We start from the raw sequence: 20,568 nt of genomic DNA, 5'->3' as shown, positions 1-20,568 counted from the left end.
TTTATGGCACCATAGATTGGAACATATCTCTCCCGTCAAAGTTTAGTTTGATGGCTTTGACAAACAACTTTAATAGGATTGGGAACCAACATCTGTAATTTTCCAATCTCCCTCATATAATTCCTCCTTTTAGTGACTTGAAAACTTTTTGAGAGGCTACCCAAGCAAGAATGTGCTAGTAACACATGAATGGCTTGGTTGTGGGTACTAGAATTGCCACTTAAATGACTATTATTCCTTGAATATGCACTAGGATATGTAATCCAGGCAGGCTGATATGAAAATTTTGTCGATTTTAGGAAGCCCACACCTAGCAAAGGATGAGGCTAGCAAGGTTGCTCCAGAGGCAAGTCATGATGCCAAGATTGTTGAAGAAATGAGACCAAATATCCAAGAAAAGTTGAAGAGTAGTAAGAGATGGTTGATACTTTCCTAATTGGTGCCGCAAAGGAGGCATAGTGTCACACGGTTAGATTTGGGCTAGGTCCGTCTAGCCAAGCGGAATATCTATCCCGTGCGGCCTAGCTCTTCCCAAGAACTAGTCAGCCTCCTTGAGCTTCGGATCTTCCAACCAATACTTCACACAAGAAGTTACAAGCCAAATGGGACAACGAGAACACCAAGGTATAGAAGAGAAAAACCTACTTTGTATTGAGAATACAAGATTATAAAGGGTGGCCAAATACTCTTGAAGCTCAAGGCTAAAAACTCTCTCTATACACCAAAAGAGTAAAGAAGGCTAAGGATTTTTTGACCCCTTTACAATGGGAGAGGCCTCTCTATTTATAGTCTCTCCCTAGGCCTTTTGAAATCTCTAAAAACGCTCAAAAACCCATCAGATCCCAAAAATTCGGTTTCTAGCGTCAAGGGGCGCCCTGGTCAGGCTGGCGCCCTGATCGCCAGGAAACCCCATTTCACGCGGGGCGCCTGGCGCCTGGCGGAAACCCCATTTCGCCCGCGGGCGCCTAGCGCCTGCGCCTGGAGTCCTGCGCGCGCGGGCGCCTAGCGCCTAGCGCCTGTGCCTGGAGTCCTGCCGCGCGCGCGCCTGCGCCTGGCGTCCTGAGGAAACCCCATTTCGCCCTGCCTGGAGTCCTGGTTGTGCGCCAGCAACCCCATTTCGCCCCGCCAGAAGTGTCTGTTGGCGTGCTGCCTTGTGTCTGAGCTGGCTGTTGGGGTTGTTGTGCACCTTGTTGCTTGGCCATCCGTTTGGCAAGCTCAAGTGTGTCTTCTTTTGCTGAAGTTGATGTCGGGCCAGCCATATGTGTGCGCCCCTCTGGGCCGTGCCATTGCACTTGGCCTTGGCCATTGCTTCTATTGCTGTGCACTGGACTTGCACAGTCTTCCACCTTGGTGTTTGGCCACACCATGGCTTCATCCTCCGTCTCACATAGGGTGTGAGTAATGGAGGAGCCACATTTCCTTAAATTGTCAAAGGTTAGTACATGGCCCCCAAAATACACTCAAGATGAAGAATCTAACCTTAGGTGGGGTGTTAGCTTCCACACCAAGGTTGTGGTGTTTAAGGGAGTGGTAGCCTCACTGGTGAGCTTGATCCATGGAGGAGCTGGTAAATTTTCCACTATCCAATGAAATCCATATGAGACGGTAGAGACATTTACAAAAGAATTATAACTTTGTTCACTTCCTCGTCTCCCTCATCTCTTAGGCTGTGCGGAAAATCCAAGTCCTAGCCAGTCTGCTTAGTAGCTATAATTCTGGAATTTGGGACCGTCACGTTTAGATTGATTATCAATTGGAAGTAGAGCTAGACGTTTGAGCTGAGGTGGGAATCACCGGATCACCAATCAGTCCAGCGTTTTATGGTTTCTCCATTGCCCACATAGAACTTAATCCCCTCCTTGAAACGAGGGAGAAGGGGGAAGATGGCTCTCCAAATTGCCAAGAGGTGTCATCACTGCTCGCCATTGAGCCACCATTTTACACACCAAGCTTGGCAATCACGATATCATGCCACTCAGAATGCTCAAGCACATTGAACTTCCAAAACCACATAAGTTGACGTGACTGGCCTATATGATGGATTTAAAACCATCCCTCCCATGTTCTTTGGTTTGTAGACATAGCTCCACTTGATGAGATGATGCTTGAACCCCTCAGTTCTATCTCCCCAAGAATTACAATTGCTACTCCCCATTGCCTCGGAAGCTCTAAATTCATCGACAGATAAATTACAATCCCTCACTCATCCAAGCAATTTCCTCATTGTCTACGGAGTCACCCTTGTTGGCTTCTTCTATCACCTTTCCCATTTTCCTGACCTTGGAACATGGCTCCAAGTGATGTGGAGTCCATGGGTGAGGTTCAAAAGTTCATCCCATTGACATAGCAGTCTTCAACGAGGTTTGTTGCTATCCTTACACCAATTAACCACCATCTTAGAGTATCCTTCAATAATGCCGGGAGAATGATTCTCCCTCGTTAGGTGAAGCACGTGGTAGGGAAAGAGTTTCTGCCTTTTAAGGCACCAAACATGCAATTAGTCAGCATAAGTAGCAATCACCAATCCATTTTTATTTCAATTGACACCTCCCAAAGCCAGTCAGGCTTGGGCAATCATCCACACTTCCGTTAGAAATCAAACATGAATGATTTTAGGTGTAGGGAAAAACATAGCAGCAATAAACTTATCCTAGGTGCTTAACCCTGCAATAATGTGCACAATTACTGCTTTATGAAATTGATGAACGTTCTTTGAGACCCCTTTACAGACCCTACTATTATGCTCTTTCTAAATACACCATGGTAGCTATTGAGTTCCAAAAGGAAACATGAAAGAGAGAGAAGAATAAGAAAAAATGTGAAAAGGAGAGGTGATAAAAGAGAAAACGAAAATAACACGTGTAGATTGATTTGTGAGGAAAAATATGAGAGAGGTGTTATGCTCTACTACAACTTGAATCCTACTAAAAATAAATTTTCTCAAAGTTTTCAATTACACCCAAAATATAACTTGCTAAACTAAATATAAAGAGAAAAAACATAACTAAGAAACATCCTCCTTATTCAAACTTTTTTTCTTTATGTTTGCTTCTCTTATGAGACTTGTCTTAGGGTATTCAACATAGACTTCACGAAACTTGTGAGATATGTTTTGCATGATACTCATCTTAGATTCTTTGATATGACTTCTTTAATACTCTCCTTCAAGCTAGAGTTTGTAACTTCAGCTTCTAAATAATCTTGATTATGAATCTTGTGTGCCTGAAAAAAAAAATTGATTGTCTTGATCATCATATTCTTGTTCTTCATCTTGTTTTTCCACTTGGATATTTTGGTTATATAAAATTTGATTACCACAACTTGTGAAATCCTTCATTATCTGCTACCTCATATCTGTACTTTTTCCCTTTTTCTTTGCCAAGAGACCCAACTCGCACAAAATAATGTTGAGAGAAGAAAAACCACCCCTAGCCTAATGACAAAACTCCAAACAACAGTTTGAAATGGCCGCTCAAATTTAAATGCGGTCCGACCCATTTTAGCTTAAAGAAAAGAGTCTACTTAAATTTTTTTAAAGGATAGCTCAAAATAACCTGAATAAAAAAAAAAGAATTGAATTAAGTGGGATGTCTGGAGCGCTCCTGATCTTTGTAAATAGTAGGTCTATAGGCATTGCTTTGAAGTGATTTTAAATAACTCAAGTTAAAGAAAGTACTTTAAGGAATTAGGGTTGTGAATGAAAGTATAACAATTTTTACACTTCCAATGGAATGAGGTGCACAATGTTGGTCTTTATACTTCCAAATATGAAAGATGGGTTTTTAGACCAATAAGTGGATAAAAATTGATCAAGTATGACTCAAGATGGATCTAAAAAAAATTCCTCTTTGAAAATATATGAAAAATAATTTTAAAAACCCTAATAAGGAAAGTTTTGAGATGGAACATTATACTAGAAGCTTTCTAAAAAAAACTCTCCTGTAAGAAAATTGTTTTTCTATACGACTTCACCAACTTAGAAAGAAAATATTCAAGAAAGAAATTCTACAATTAGGGAGATTTATGGTTTGGAATTTAGAATGAGTAAACAAGACTTTCTTATTCAAAATTTTCAAACTTTGTTGAGAATGATATCATGCCATTAAAGGAAGATGAAAAGAGGATGAAGGAGGAAACTTGACTAATTTTTTTCTTTCTTTGAATTCAAAAACTTCTAATTAGAACTCAAAATTACCAATCATAAGCAAGGACTAGAATTTAAAATTTCTCAAAGAATGTGGAGACAAAAAAAAAAGAGGAATGGGTGTTATAGAATCAAATTTTCACAAGGAAGATACTTCTAACCTACCCTTTGAATCTTCCAAAGCTGATATCTTTCTCTAGAAAAATTGGATTAAGAAATAGTTTATTTGATTATCAAATAGACTTAGAGAGATTTATTTATATATATTATTTCTCTATATAAATTCTCCATTTTTTGGCACAAAACTTATTGCAAATTGAAGCTTTCTACAACTGCTTGAAACTTTGCATATGTCAATTTCTCTTTATAGAAACCTTTGATTGGAAAAATTCTTTTTGATTGAGAAAATAGACTCAATAATCTTTCAAAAATATTTTTTTTCTCTATGTAAATAGTGGTAATCTAGTGAGAACAATGAAAAAGTAAAAACTGGGAAAGAAGAAGACTACTAGGAAAAACAAAAAAAAATTTCTACTTCTTCTTTTCTTTCTCCCTTTCTTCTCCATCTTCTTCACATTTTCCATGTCAAATCCTTTCTCGATCTAATACCATGTTTTCATGGAGAAATCATGGAAGAGAGAGAGAGCGGAAGAGAAAACATAGAAAGGAGAGGTGATAAAAGAGAGAACCAAGAGAAAACGTTTAGATTGATATGTGAGAAAAAAATACGAGTGTCATACTCTCATACATCCACATCCTTTTATAAAGGAATACAACTTGAATCCTATTAAAAATAAACTTTTATGAAATTCCAAATTATACCTAAAATATAATTTGTTAAACCAAACATAAAGAGATTAAACATAACTAGGAAACATCCATATTTATTTCAACCTTTTCCTTTATACTCTTCTCTTGTGAAACGTGTCTTGCATGAGATTCAACTTAGAATCCATGAAACTTGTGGATATGCTTTGTATAAACTTATTTTAGATTCTTTGATATGACTTCTTTAGTAATAGCATTGCTAAACAAGTCTTCCACATCATTTGCCCAAGGTGGGGCATCGGCAATGTTCAGGTTTAATAGACCAGACCTATTCTTATAGTCCTCATGGGAATGTGAGAGGTTGTAACTATTGCCAATTACAATCGGCGACCACCCAAAAAGGGGAAACACCAAACGATGACAGGTCACAATGTGGGGACGCTTCGTCAATCGTCTAACATGTTGGAGATGAAAAAAACTACAAAAATGGCGTTGGACTCAGGGTGGCAATTTTACTCAAAAAATATTTTCTATCAAGGGAAAAACACAAGAACAAAACTTTGCTAAACTTCACCAAGCTTTTTGTGTAAGATTTGTGTCAATCAATCTGCTGTAAAAACCAAGACAAGCATAGATACGTTTCACTTCGTCTAAACCCTTTCTCTCTCTCTCTCTCTCCATCCATTATCACTGCACACCTTGTCGTTTTCTATTCTTTAATCGATTCCCTTTTTGTGAAAACAAAGACAAACATCCAGTCATTTCACCCTGTCTATTCTCTGCAAATCAATGCCCATCTCTGAATTCCATTTTTTTCTCTTCTTTGTTTCTCCTTTCTTGCACGATTCCTTTTCTGTTCCTTCTATCTTTTTTGTACACTCTCTTTCAAATCAAACTCCTTCAATGGAGTCTCAGAGGCCCCTCAAGTCTGGTCCCCTTCATACTAGACTCATTTTCTCTTTCTCTCAAATTCCAGTGCTTGTTATTTTCACGAAGAAGATTTTTGAAGTCTGAAGATAAGATTAAGCAAATATTTATTTACAAGTACTAAAGATGGGTTAAGAACTTTACCCATTTCCTTTGCTAGTGTCCACTGGACGAAACGATAATGATAAAGGTGAAGGAAAACAGAACAAGTAACAAAACACCCATCACTGGTTCGATCAACTACTCCTTTCGGTAGATGAACCTATGCTGGTTCTTAGCTAACCGAGAGGCGGAATCACTAAAAAGTTTAAGATCATGTGGCAAAATGGTTCTTAGCTAACCTAAGTAACTATTTTTTTAGTGGCAAAATGCTTGAAACCTCTTTTAGTTATTTATTTTTCACCTTTAGCAGTACTGATCATCAAATTCCTTCACTGCTTATAGTAGCTTCACATGTTCTTCGGTTTCCCCTTGTTTGACATTATTTACTTCTCTTCCTTTTTGCAGGACCAAGAGACCTGAGTTCACTGCATGGTTAACTGGAGTAAAGGAGGAATACATTTCTTGAGAATGTCCCTTTTTCATCTAAATCACTAGAAGTAGCAAATGACAGTTTAAAGTAATACAATTTTAAAAAAATTGATTCAATATCACCAATTCAATGAAATAACACAGAATTTATTAACATAAATTAATTCATTATCAATCCAATTTCAATAAATTTATTAATTCATTATTAACAGAATTTATTAAACTAAACATTAAGTATCAACCCTAAACACAAAAATTACAAAAATATAGTATCAAACAATTAAAGAGAAATCATAAATTTTCAGAAATTAAAAAAATTCACAAAAATTAAAAAACTCAAAGATTAGGGCTAGAGTACAATACCTTTGGTGAGACGTGACAGGTTTTTTAATTTCGTTTTATAGAAATTGAGACAAATTTAGGGTTGAGGGTAGGGGGTGACCAGGATGAGACAAAGAGAAATTAGTGTTAGAGGTTGAGATAGATAGAAATTCAGGGTTAGGTTTTGAGAGAGGGTCTGCGAGAGAAAGAGACAGCGAGAGAAACCGAGAAGGACAACGGCTGGGAAAAATAGAGAAAAGATAGACGACAGGAAAAGAAGCTTATTGAAGCAGAGAGAAAGAGAAACAGTTGTAGAGAGGAGGAAAAACCAAGGAGGGATGAGGACACAGAGGAGAACCGGAGAGAGGGTTAGTAGGAAAATGAAAGGCACGATGAGCACATGGACAGGGTAGAGGAGAGCAGAAAGCGAGCGTAGATAAGAAGAGAACGAAGAGTGAAAGCGTTTAGCGTCGAGTAAAACGACGAGTGAAAGTGAATTCACTTGTCTCAATGAGGGATTTCACTTGCACTCGTTTTTTCTCTTGAACAAGTGAATATAAAATACCTGTAATTTACTTTCACTCGCCACTTACAGTAACGCCTTTTGGGCCACTTTCCCCGATGAAAGTGAATTCAATTTTACTTACACATTGCACTACCAGGGCCTTAAAGTAACATGACCAAGCTTTCTTTCCCGGTATGAGTAATAAGCAGAAAAGAGCCATTCTTTTCTTCTCATTTTTCATTATCACTCGTGACAACACCTCTAATGCCCACCCTACCAACCTGAGATGTGGGTACGGGTACAGGTTAAAGAATGGTGAGACGTTTATCCACCAATACTCAGTGCACTTAAGACCATATGCCATCGAGTGTTCACAGACATCTGACATAAGTAAATCAATTTTCGCCAATGACTAATCAAACAGCTCGAAAGCTACTGTATAAGGTTCATAAGTGCTGTGGTTTAGACTGCATATTAGCAGAACAAGAAAAATGTGCATAACAGCAATAATTTTCCTAGGTATGGGATTTGTTATACTTCATCTTTCATAGCGGATTCAAACCTCTAGCTAAATGGTCATATCCCTTGCCTCATCAGTGATGAGGATTTTGGGTGTGTTTGTGTGTAATGAATATGGAAAAGACAATGACTCTCATTTTAAATTAATAAAGAAGGAACAAAATAACCTGAAAGAATCAGTAGAAGGAAAAAATAATGAAATAACAAAAGCCTGCAGACCTGTGTGCAAGAAACAAGTATGAGATTGTGCTAAGGTCTTCCCTATTCAGCCAAAACTGTCTTCTTCATTGGCAACAGATCCAAAATTTCCTCAAAGTCCATGCAATTCCCAATCTTGGCAAAAATCATTTGAAAGAAACTTAGACGGCACCATAGCAGCACCCTTTTCGGCAGCAACTGACCAGAACATCTTGTATCCTTGTTCTTGAATATCCCACAATCCAGACCTATCCAAAACAACCAAGATATGGCAGCAAACACCCAGCTACTCTTCCAAATGGCAAGAAAACTCTGAAGATGGAAGCACTTCCCATATGACATCAAACACACGACAACAAGATATCTCTGCTTGCATATTGGACTCTGGTTTCTCCGGTTTTGAACAGTAAAATCCATGATGACTTAAAATTGTACCATACTAGTGGCAAATGACAAAATTCCATCTTTACTGCCTGTCTAACAGAATGTTTAAAATGTCAAGGATCAGAGGGAACCCAAGGTAAATAACAAATTAAAGTGTCTATTCGGTCGGTAAAGAGTGGCAGAGAACGACTTTTAACTCAACATAAAACACTTTTGTGAAATCCTGACTTGATTGTAGTGGTTTCCAGTCTGAAACAATTCATCGCTTCATATTTCATGTTCTCCACCTCATGTTTTTTTATTAATGAGAGAACAAACGGCACTACAAACACAAAATTCTTCCCTTCAACAATTCCTTGGCCCTCCAAATCAGCTTCCCGTCTAAAATTATCTACATATGATGACCAAGAGTTTCACTGAACCAGAGATTTCCCCAAAAGCTAAACTTTTGAGAAAGATTTCCAAAACCAAAATTTCCTAATGAAACTGAGGTCAAACGTCCCCACAGTTATTAAGCAAGTTCTGAAATGCTTGCTCTTCCCATTGAAAGTTTTAATGCTTCAATCACACCCATTTCAACAAAATAGACACAGCAGTGAGAGTCCTACAACTGACAACATGGCACTGTATCATGGAAAATGTTTGCTCTCAACAGCATCTTCAAAAGGGATACTTTGCTCTCACTAGCTTTCTTCTCAACCCAATCCATAGCCCCATGAAAAGAGGAAGGCACCTTTCATTTATCTCCTCCTGATCACTTTCAATTTTGGTGTTTGATCATGTTCAATAATCGATAGCACGTAAAGCCATCTCAACATCAATGAGAGGTTGTCCAGCGTAAAGCTGAAGCCTCCCTTTCCTAACAACAATTACCTTCTTTGAGCTGGATCTTATTTCCCTTTGGAGTTCCTGAAAGAAATCAATCTCGGGTTTTAGAACATGTGAAGAAATGTGTGTATTAATTGAAATTTTTATCTGAAAGTAGGACTCTTTCCAGTTTAGGGCTCTTGATTTGGGTGAGATATTCTTTCTAGTTTAGTCCATTTGATATTATCACAATATAGGGGATGTAGACGCAACAGTAAATTTAGAATTGCTGCTGACAACTAAAAATTTACAAATGCAATAGCAAAATTTATGATCACAACAATGACCAATACTTACTTTTATTGACAAAGGAACGACATCAGCTCTGAAATCTGCAAGATCTTCAAAAAATGATTCTAACAGGAAGCAGAAGTTGGAGGCATCACCTCGGTCCTCAAAAGCAACAGTATAAGACACGATATCATCATCAGCGGAGGGGCTAGTCTTTAAGGAATAGAATCCGCCTTGATGATCTGATCCTCTTCGTAAAAGAATAACCTGTTATAGAATCGGTTCAACAGTTTGGTTAGCTAAAGGAGCTCAGCTGACATAAGCAAATGAAAATAACAATACACAGGAGAAGGCGCCTCTTAATAGTATGCCTTAATAATGACAAACAAGCACCGACCTTTCCATGAAGCATAGTCAGGATTTTAGCACTCCCACCAATAAGAACAGATATTTCATACCATATACTGAACTCGGACATAACGAATGAGGATGTAAGATGTCATACAAAGAAGAAGAAAAAACAGTTCAAACTAATTATATGCTCGTAGACCAATAACTAGTCGTTAGAATCTAACTTACAAGAACATATGGAAGTTTATGCCACCAGACATCTTCTTGCTCTTCATTTAGTGGAGCCTTTACATCAAGCTTTTCCTGAATTTCATCACCCTTGAGCGGATCAAAGGCCTTCTCCAAATGCAAAGAATCACTTTGCAGAGAAATGCAATCCACTCCATTAGTCTCAGCTTTGAAGTAAATATTCCCATTTTGGGTCTTTTTTCTAGTTTCAGTAGTGTTACGATTATCTTTCGATTTCTGAAAGCCCTTCGGCTTGTTGGGTTGTTTCTCTGACGTTTCTCTATCCCCAGATAGAGGTTTAACAGACCGCTTTTCCAAATTCTTCCTTGTTTTAAGCAATCTGTGATCAATCTCTTTCTGAACAGCCGCTCTGGCAGTAGCTAGTTCAGTTTCAGGATCAATCTCATCTCCGTTTTCCTGAATTGCGTCTTTCTGTAATTTCTTCTGCTCACTGTTTCTTGCCTCCCTTGCCATAGCTCTGATTTCCATAACTTTGTCGCTCAGTTTCAACTCATCCATACAAGGAACTATGCCAGCTTTAGAATTCAAGTGTCCATTCCATTTCATTAGTTTCTTTGCTTTTCCGTTCCCATTCTCTATCTCTACGCCCAAAACTTCAGGTCCACTAGAAATTTCTTCAGAAGTTACATCGGCAGCTCGGAAAATCCACAGCGCAACTGCAGTCTCAACTACAAATAACCCCAATACAAGGCTCAAAACCGATCTGAAGGAAACCGAATTTAGTTCTGGTAAGGCCTGGGAATTGGCAAGCTGGGTCTGAAAAGAAAGCTCTTTTTCTTGTGCATCTCTACAAGTCTGCCCAAAATCTTGATGAGAGAGGTCTTCAACACGCTCGTTTGGGTCACCTATGATATGCTCAGGAAGGCAGGGTGTTTGAAACTGAAGCTCGTCTCCTTCCACGAGATTGATGGGATTTTCTACCAGAGAAGTGTTTTCATTTTGGTCGTCGGGAAGAGGCAGGTTTTCAAGGGATAGATAGGGTTTTGTGAGAGTGTTGAGGAGCTTTTGCCGGAGGTGATTTTTCCTTTTGACGGGCCGTCTAGAGGGATTCTGAGCTTGAAGGGAAGCTCGAATCCTTCGTATTCCGGTAATGCAAAGGGCAGTAGACGAACGTGGCGGGAATAAAGAAGCAGGAAGCAGGATCCGAGACGCTGCCATGGGTCGTCTCTGATGCTCGGAGTCTCGCCGATTTAAGCTCACAAGGTATCCATCCCCTAGATGTGGAGTACTTAAGCTCCTGGTGGAATTTCTTAAGATTGCCTAGATAATTATTATAGGTTGGGTGGGTTCAAAGCCTATTACATATTCCAGGGTACGCTAACGTCTCATTTTTTCAAATATTTTTATGAAATGCCCAAAACAGAACAAGATGCCTCACCTCTTACGATAGAAGTATATTACATTCTTTATAGTTATTTAATGATAATCACAATTTTTATATTGTATAAACATAATTTTAATTATTTTAAAGGGTAATTTTCAAATATAGCCTCGTTACATGACGTTTTTTTCTCGAAATGCAACTGAGTATAAACAATAATTCACATGGTGTTTCTTCGATCGAACCCAAAGATGATAACAACGATAACATTTTTTTACTCTTGTTCCACTTCCATTGCCCAAACTTGACCTGACTAGAAAAACCCGGGGATGGGGTTCCCTTTCCCCTCCTCAGAACTTGTAATGGAGCAAGGTAAAAAATTCGTTCGATTTTGGGTCAAGGGAAGAGAGTCGAAGGAAAGGAGAATGAGGTAGGAAAGTTTCATTGGCTTCCACAAAGGGGGTTAGTATGGTTTGAAAGTAAATTACCTAATAAAAAAAAGTGAAAGTGAATTACTTTTTTGTGTTAGTGTGTGCAATGGAAAGTATAGTGGCATATATATTTTTGTGTATAGTCAAAAGTATAATTGAAAGTACAAAAGAAATTTATTAATAAAATAATTTAATAGATTTAGCTCTTATAAGATATTTTTATTTAAAATTTCTATTAATAAGTTAAAATAGATTTTAACTTGTTTGAATTAATAAATTAATTTTAGTTATTTTATTAAATATATAAAAAACTTAAACAAAATTAAAATTTATAATATCCAAATGTTTAATCAAATTGTTACTTTTTATCACTCTTAAAATATTAATTAAATATAATATTAAAAATCATAAATTTATGTAAATAAAAAAGAGGGAATTTTATTATAAAAATTTACTTTTATAGATTTAATTTTATAATATTTTTTATTTAATTAAACTAAAATATAATTTAACTTGTTTTATTAATTTAATTATATAAAAATGATTACAAATCCTTACTTTTATAATATCCAAATGTTAATCAAATTGTTACTTTAGAATATCTAAATTCTTACTCTTTAAATAGTCATTAAATATAATATTAAACATAAGGAATTTATATAAATAAAAATGTGTATTTTATTATATAAATTTAATTTAATTTAATTAAAATTTATTTTAGATAGTTTTATTTGACTAAAATAAAATAAATTTTAACTAGTTTTAAATTAATAATTTTTAAAAAATAGTTATTTATTTAATTAAATATATAAAAATAAAATGATCAAACAAAAACTTTATTTTATAATATCCAAATACTTAATTAAATTTTGAATTTTGTAATATCTAAATTCTCACTCTTAAATTATAAATTAATATAATATTAAAATCTTGACATTATATGAATAAAAAAAAGGGTATTTTATTATATAAAATTACTTTAATATATTTAATTTTTATAAGATAATTTGATTGAACTATTTTTTAATAAACTAAGATAAAAATTAACATGTTCAAATTAATAAATAATTAAAATTAAGATAAGATTTTAATTTGATTAAATATATAAATTAAAATACTTAAACAAATATTTAATTTTATTATATCCAAATGTAAAAGTGAGAGGGTAGAATGAGCGAAACAAGAGTGACAGAGCGAGTGAGAAAGTGAATTCACTAGCCTAGGGATTGATTTGACTTTCAATCGTTTTTCTTAGGAATAAGTGTGCCGCTTATAGTGTAAACTAACGAGTTTTGGGTTATTTTCACTTTAATTTTCCAGAGTGCACTAAAGGAGCCTAAATGTTTCTTTGGTGATGTACAACATTCAATTTTTCTCTTAGATTTTAGCCTCCTTGTTACAAGCGAGCAAAAGCTCTCTCCTTCATATCTAGTTAAAATAACCGAAATAGAAAGATAGGAGCCCCCATACCAAAATATGGGGGGAGAGGTAGATCCCCCCTCCTTCCCCTTTGCAAAACAAATTTGGGAGAATGAAAGCTTGTACGGAATTATTTTTTATTTTATTTGTACTTATGATGTCACTATGATGTCATAACAGGTCAATGGGTGGTGACCAAACCCTGTTGAAATGGGCTGAATCAAGTCTACCATTTCATTGGGTTAATTTTTATAACATTGATATAAAAAAGGATAATATTTAAATTATTTTTATAGAATTAATTATTTAAATATTATCATTATTTTTATATTTCGTGTAATTTGTTAACATTTATTTTCTATGCTTAGTTGGCTCGTTGTTAACTTTTATTCCTGAAATTTCATTAATTAATTAATTATTTTTTAGAGAGGCAATTTTAATTTAAGATATAAATTTTAAATTAATGGGTATTATTTTTAAACTTTAAAATTTAAACTACAAATAATTTAATTAAATTTATTTATTTATAAATTAATTAAAATACTTAACATTAGAGTAATCCTAAAAAAGGAATTAATAATATAAAAAAAATTAAAATTTTAGTTGGGACAAAAGCTTAGAAGAAGAAGGGTCACCCACTTTGACTTAAAAAACCAACCTACATATGCTAAAAGCACTTTAAAATAAACAAACAGTGTAATTTGAACATTCAAATCATATAAAGATTAATTTTTTTTCCATAAACCAATTCATAGAGATTAATTGACGAATCATCCAAATGCATCTCAAGAGGAATGCTCAAAAGTATAATGATTTTTATCCCCTCACTCAACAACCATTCACCAACTTCTGTACTTGAAAGAGAAAGAAAAAACTTCTTGCCCACTTTGCTAAAAATCTCATCAAATTTGGAATGAAAACTGCTTCAATTCCGTTTTCAGTGGTGAAAAAAAATCGAAACATAATTGAGTAAAAACAAAAGAATGAAATGAAGGGTCGGTGTGGGATCCGTCAAAACGCTACGTTTGTTGTTTCCACGCGAGAAGGTTCTCTCGAGGATGTAAAAATCCTATCTTATCTCACACTGGTTCTCAGTGCTTCTGTGGTTGTGGCGCTGTTGCAGCCATCCCATATCCGCTCCCAGTTAGCCAGAAGGAGAAAAGCGATAACCTAAAACAATCAAGGAGATAAACCCTAAACCCTCTCATCATTTCCATCGTTTCCAACACTTCTGTTCTCCTTTTGCTTTTGATTGCATGTGCTTTTCTCTAAAAACAAAAGCTTAAAGTCATGGATTCCAACCTCTCTGCCTCTCTTTCTGCAACACAAGGGGCCTCCCAGCCGCCTAAAATTCTTCTATCTAATTCAGGTTCTTTCCCTATACGAGCTCCCCCTTCCGACGATGCCAGCGATGATGACAAGGATATAATAGAGGACGAAGCGGAGGATTCGATTAGTGGGTCGGAAGACGGCTCTGAGACCGCGGAAAACTATATCAGCGGCGAGGAAGACTTCGAAACGGCCTCCGAGAGGCCTTTTGTGCCTGACCCAGATGAGGAAAATATAGCGGATGAGGACGTGGCGGTTCCTCCTTTGGAGGAGAGCAGTGACGTCTTGGAGGACTCTGTGGGGTTTTTGCCGCCGATGAAGACTATGCCTATTGCGCAACCGTCGAGGGATGACGACGATGAAGTGGTCCATGAGGTTTTTGCCAGTGAAGGGGAGGATGATGGGTTCTCGGGTGTGGCGAGAGTGCCGCCGTTGGTGGAGATTTCTGAGTCAGATTATTCGGAAACTGGTGTTCTAGGTGGTAAGGAGAAGAGGATGGCCAGAGAGCCGCCATCGGTGGAGATTTCGGAGACAGAAACTGGTGCTCTGGGTGCGAATGAGAAGGTCCTCGAACCCTCTCCAGCTTCAGATGGACCTCCTCTCAGTAAGCCTGGGGAGTCCACGGAATTGGTCGACAATTCGGTTTCGGAAACGAAGACAGTTGAGGGATATGAATCTAATGCGCCTCCCGAAGCGGTGAGTCCTGAAACTGAAACAATCAACCTTTCTGAAATGCCTGAAAGTGGGGTTTTCGTCGATGACGACAAAAACCCTTCACCAGAAAAGGATAAGGTTGGCAAGTCACCCACAAACCTAGCAGTGGATGATACAAACCAGGAAATCCATGGAAATCCCGTATCAGAGAAACTGGAAGTGGAAACCATGGAGCCTGGTGATGCCACTGCAAGGAATAATAAGGATGAGCTGGCAAGCGGAAACGCTGCGGTTGAGCAAAACCATGTGGTTGAAGGAGATTCGGTTTTTGAAGGTGTGCCATCAGGAGTTCTGGGGTCAGACGAAAGTACGGTTTCTGAAGGGGAAGGGCGAGTACACGAGTTCACAGTGGAAAACGATGAAGTTTCGGGTGTTCAATCTGTTGCTGATCAAAATTCGGCATCGGAAGTTAGTCCACTGGTTGAAGCCAGCCCATCGTTGTCTAGACCTGAAGCAGGCAACGTAGTTGCGATAGAGGCAAGGGATGCTTCAAATAGCCAAGTGGAAGATCCGGTGGTTGAAAAACCTGAACTTTTGAGTAGTAGTTCTCATGAAGCAATTAGTTTTACAGACAATCCAGCGGATTCGAGCTCCACTGCACAGGACAATGAAGGTATTGTCGATGACAAACCTGACCACATTGAACCAGCGGAAACTGATGTACTGGAAGTGCCTGAATTGGACTCGCTGAATTCAAAAACAGGGTCTGTAGGCGTTGTAGATGATGCTGTTGGCAAAGCTGACATTCAAAGCAGTCAAGAGGCTACTGATGGTAGTGATTCATCTAATGCACTCATTGTTGAAGAAAAAGCAGAAGTGCAACCTATGCCTGCTGCGGACGATCTTGAAGAGAAGCCACTGCCCATTTCACCAGCTGATGGAGAGAGCGAGTATGATGTGCAAACAATTAGTTTTACTTACATCTATGTTGAGTATGAATTTATACAAAAAGCTTCAGTTCTAATTCTGTTCTTGTCAGGAATCTGTCTATGGTGAAAGATGATAATGGTCTATCAAATGGAGATGCCATCACACATTTCAGTGTTGAGCATCCACAAGATGACGTATCTGATGATTTCCATTCGGTACCTGAAGATGGAGGGAAAAGGTAAAAAGCATGCCCTACTAATCTTTTTTATTAAACAATACAGCTCTTCTTATTCGTGGGCATAAAAAAGGGTAATCTGTTTAAGCTTTTCTATAAGATAATTTCATCAAATTCAATTGTTTCCAGGAAGTCTGAATCTTTGAATGAAGATCATGAGATTGCAGAAAACATCAATCTATCATCAACTAGAGACAACAATGTATCCGTTGATGAAATTTCAAGTGACTCCCAGCTGCCTGTATCAAAATTTTCTGAAGCCAGAAATGAAGACAAAGCTGATTCGGATGAGGATAAGGATGGTTCAGTTATTGACAAGCATGTAAAGATAAGTCTCTCTGAAACTGCTGAGCTGCTAATAAAAGAAATGGAGCACGGCTCTACTAGTTCACAGGAGTACTCTCATAAGATGGATGGACAGATTATCTCAGACTCAGATGAAGAAGTGGACACTGATGAGGATGGTGATGGGAAGTTGTTTGACTCAGCTGCATTGGCAGCTCTACTGAAAGCAGCAACTAGTGCAGGACCTGCTGATGCAAGTATAACTGTCTCCTCTGGAGATGGCCCAAGTCGGATTTTCTCTGTTGAGCGTCCAGCTGGTCTGGGTTCCACTGTTCCTTCTCTTAAACCCACTGCCCGTCCAAACCGTCCTAGTATATTTAGTCCTTCTGACCTTGCAGTTGTTGGTGAGGATGACAGCAACATGGATGGTGAGGAAAAAAAATTGCAAGAGAAGATTCATCAAATAAGAGTGAAATTCTTACGTCTAGTTCAAAGACTCGGCCATACTCCTGAAGATACAGTGGCCGCACAGGTTCTATATCGGCTTAACCTAGCCGAGGGGATTAGAAGGGCGAGGCATACTAACCGATCTTTTAGCCTTGATTGTGCAAAAAAGGCTGCAGGGCAGTTAGAATCTGCTGGAAAGGATGATTTAGATTTCTCTTTCAATGTTCTAATACTAGGTAAAACTGGTGTCGGTAAGAGTGCCACCATCAATTCTATTTTTGGTGAAGAAAAGACTCAGATTAGTGCATTTGAACCGACAACTACAGGTGTTAAAGAGATTACTGGGGTCGTTGATGGGGTTAACGTCCGGGTTGTTGACACACCGGGTCTGAAGTCCTCAGTGATGGACCAAGGTTTGAACAGAAAGATCTTATCTTCTATTAAAAAGTTCACAAAAAAATGCCCACCTGATATTGTCCTTTATGTGGATCGCCTTGATACTCACACACGAGATTTTAATGATATTCCACTTTTAAGATCGATCAGTAGTGTATTGGGCTCATCAATCTGGCTTAATGCAATTGTTGCCCTTACGCATGCTGCTTCAGCCCCTCCAGATGGCCCCAATGGATCCCCCTTGAGCTATGATGTGCTTGTGGCACAACGCTCTCATATTGTCCAGCATTCCATTCGGCAAGCAGCTGGTGACATGCGTCTGATGAACCCTGTGGCGCTTGTTGAGAACCACCCCTCATGTAGAAAGATCCGGGGGCAAAGTGTACTTCCCAATGGCCAAATTTGGCGCCCTCAGTTACTGTTATTATGCTATTCTTCCAAGATCTTGTCTGAAGCAAATTCTTTACTGAAACTCCAGGATTCATCCGCTGGAAAATTATTTGGGTTTCGTGTGCGTTCACCACCTTTGCCCTTCTTGCTTTCATCCCTTCTACAGTCAAGAGCCCACCCAAAACTTGCAAGCGATCAGGGTGGTGACAATGAAGATTCTGATATTGATCTGGCTGACTTGTCAGATTCTGACCAAGAAGAGGGTGAGGATGAATATGACCAGCTTCCACCCTTTAAGCCTTTGCGTAAAGCTCAAATTGAAAAGCTTAGCAAAGAGCAGAGGAAAGCTTATTTTGATGAGTATGACTATCGGGCGAAACTTCTACAGAAGAAGCAGTGGAAGGAGGAACTTAAAAGATTGAAGGAGCTCAAGAAAAGAGGAAAAGAAGGTCAGGCTGACTTTGGATATGGGGACACAGGAGAAGATTTTGATCCGGAAAATGGAGCTCCAGCAGCTGTACCTGTTCCATTACCCGACATGGTGTTACCACCTTCTTTTGATGGGGATAATCCTGGTTATAGGTACCGTTTTCTGGAGCCAACATCTGGCCTACTTGCACGACCTGTTTTAGACACCCATGGGTGGGATCATGACTCTGGTTATGATGGGGTCAGCCTTGAAGAAAGTCTTGCCATCGCTAGCCGGTTCCCTGCTGTTGTCTCAGTCCAAATCACAAAGGATAAGAAGGAATTCAACATTCATTTGGATTCCTCCGTCTCTGCCAAACATGGGGACAAAGGTTCTTCATTGGCTGGATTTGATATCCAGAGTGTCGGAAAACAACTTGCTTACATTCTTAGAGGTGAAACCAAATTCAAAAATTTGAAGAGGAATAAGACTACTGCAGGGGTGTCGGTGACTTTCTTGGGGGAGAATGTGGCCACCGGCCTCAAGATTGAAGATCAGATTTCAATTGGAAAGCGTTTGAGTCTGGTTGGTAGCACCGGAGCTGTGCGATCCCAAGGTGATGTGGCATATGGGGCCAATTTGGAAGCGCGCCTGAGAGAGAAGGATTATCCAATTGGTCAGGACCAAGCTACCCTTGGTCTATCTCTTATGAGATGGAGAGGAGATTTGGCCTTGGGTGCTAACTTGCAGTCTCAGTTCTCAATTGGCCGAAACTCTAGGATGGCTGTTCGGGTTGGGTTGAATAATAAATTGAGTGGGCAAATTACTATACGGACGAGCAGCTCAGAGCAGCTTCAGATTGCACTTGTAGGTCTTCTCCCAATTGCATCCACTATCTTGAGGACCATTTTTCCAGGTGAAGCTTATTATGTGCACTAGATTTTGTTTCCTTCAAAAAGTCATCAAATTTTGATTCGTAGAGATCAAAATTAGACTCATTGAGCATGTTTATTACGGTACCAGTTTCTTTTCTTTGGCATCCTGAATAAATGTCCTATCGAGTCCAATCAGTACTGCAATAGCTTTAAAATCTATGTTATTGAGCTGTAGAATCGAGGTGGAACCAAGAGGGTATTCTTAATGATTCATCAAATATTAGTTCATTATATTATATATCGCTGTAATGGAGACCTCTGTTTGTCACCCGATATTAGTAATGCCTGAGCATATACAGGGTGGTGCTGTAATATGATTGATAAAAGGGTTTTTCAGTTCATCAGTACATTTGATCACTATAGAACGAAACACCCCTGCTTTTGTCGCAGATTGTTGTTTTGGAGCAGTATAGGGATGGCAACAAGGTTTGGTTGTAAACACGACAGTGCCCAATAAGCCTGTCTCGCCTGCAATGCATTGAAAACTCAACTCTCGTCGCCATTGCTGGCCTTTCACTGACTCCACCTCAACCCCCCCTCTTGGCTTCCTTGCCCTTCTCTGTGTTTCCCTGTTCTTCTTTGCTTTTGCAGAGAGGAGCTTCCCTGCTTTTTCAGAGATGACTCCTCTATCAGCATAAGGAGAAGAGAAGATTTTTGCATTTACAGAGAAGAGGGATGCCTCTGACTGAAAGAATAGCGGAAGGGGAGCTGGGTTTTGTGCAGTCAACAAAACTATTCCTCGCCCGGAGTGAGGAGTGAGGGGTGGGTTTATACTAGACTGCCTCCCTCCCTCCCTACCTCCCTCATAGGGGGAGAGTAACAGCTTTTCCATTCCCAAGTTAAGTGCGGCAATAAAGACATTTTTGTTGCGTTATCCTTCTTAAAGGGGAAGAAGAAACACTTACCAAATTGTTGTTCCATCACAGATGGCTCCTATGTTAGACAATTGGTCCATTGGCTCTCTCTTGAGTTGCTTTGGATGCTCATTCGGATTAACACGGAATAGACGAATTGATACCAAATCATGACATCATCCAAAGCAACTTTGGAAGTTAAATTGAACAAAGGTAAGAAGAAAGTTTTTGAAACTGAATTTTATTTAACTTATTTTGAATCAAGGCTCGAGAAAGTAGAGTACTATACTCGAGTTGGGAAGAAAAGATTCAAGAATTAGCGGATGTCCAAGAACATAATCTTGAAGCAATTCAAGAGCTAGAGGACGACGTGCATGTGGCCATTACGATGTTAAAGGCGAACATAAATGAGATGCAAATGGAGTTGGAAGAGTTGAGAATGAGAATGATGATTTTTAAACAAGCCATTCTAAATTGGGCAAAGATTCCTACGTAAAGGAAGATCAAGGTTCTAGAGTCTAAACCATACGAGAGCGTA

The 20,568-nt window shown here is 38.4% G+C and overlaps 2 protein-coding genes across 3 annotated transcripts; one reads left to right on the top strand and one right to left on the bottom strand.

The window, feature by feature from the left end:
* Positions 1 to 7,836: 7,836 nt before the first annotated feature.
* LOC137956565 (uncharacterized) lies at positions 7,837 to 11,179 on the bottom strand. The gene is made up of 3 exons (XM_068804108.1): positions 9,975 to 11,179; positions 9,462 to 9,662; positions 7,837 to 9,206 (listed from the first exon to the last, which is right to left on the bottom strand). The coding sequence occupies exons 1-3, from the start codon at positions 11,151 to 11,153 to the stop codon at positions 9,081 to 9,083; spliced, it is 1,506 nt and encodes a 501-aa protein (XP_068660209.1). The 5' UTR covers positions 11,154 to 11,179; the 3' UTR covers positions 7,837 to 9,080.
* A 3,045-nt stretch (positions 11,180 to 14,224) lies between these two features.
* Positions 14,225 to 19,412, top strand: LOC137955496 (translocase of chloroplast 101, chloroplastic-like). 2 transcript variants are annotated; one of them, XM_068802462.1, is made up of 4 exons: positions 14,225 to 15,822; positions 15,913 to 16,099; positions 16,189 to 16,317; positions 16,444 to 19,412. In XM_068802462.1, the coding sequence occupies exons 1-4, from the start codon at positions 14,457 to 14,459 to the stop codon at positions 19,178 to 19,180; spliced, it is 4,419 nt and encodes a 1,472-aa protein (XP_068658563.1). In that variant the 5' UTR covers positions 14,225 to 14,456; the 3' UTR covers positions 19,181 to 19,412. The 2 variants fall into 2 exon arrangements, with proteins under 2 accessions (XP_068658563.1, XP_068658562.1); XM_068802461.1 differs by having other exon boundaries at positions 14,225 to 16,099.
* Positions 19,413 to 20,568: the final 1,156 nt, after the last annotated feature.

This window comes from Aristolochia californica, unplaced genomic scaffold (genome assembly GCF_029961685.1).
Source record: "Aristolochia californica isolate CCGP_79_NKW_82.1479 unplaced genomic scaffold, dmAriCali1.0.hap1 SCAF_2, whole genome shotgun sequence".
NCBI lineage: Eukaryota > Viridiplantae > Streptophyta > Magnoliopsida > Piperales > Aristolochiaceae > Aristolochia > Aristolochia californica.
This window is presented reverse-complemented; position numbering and strand designations above follow the sequence as displayed.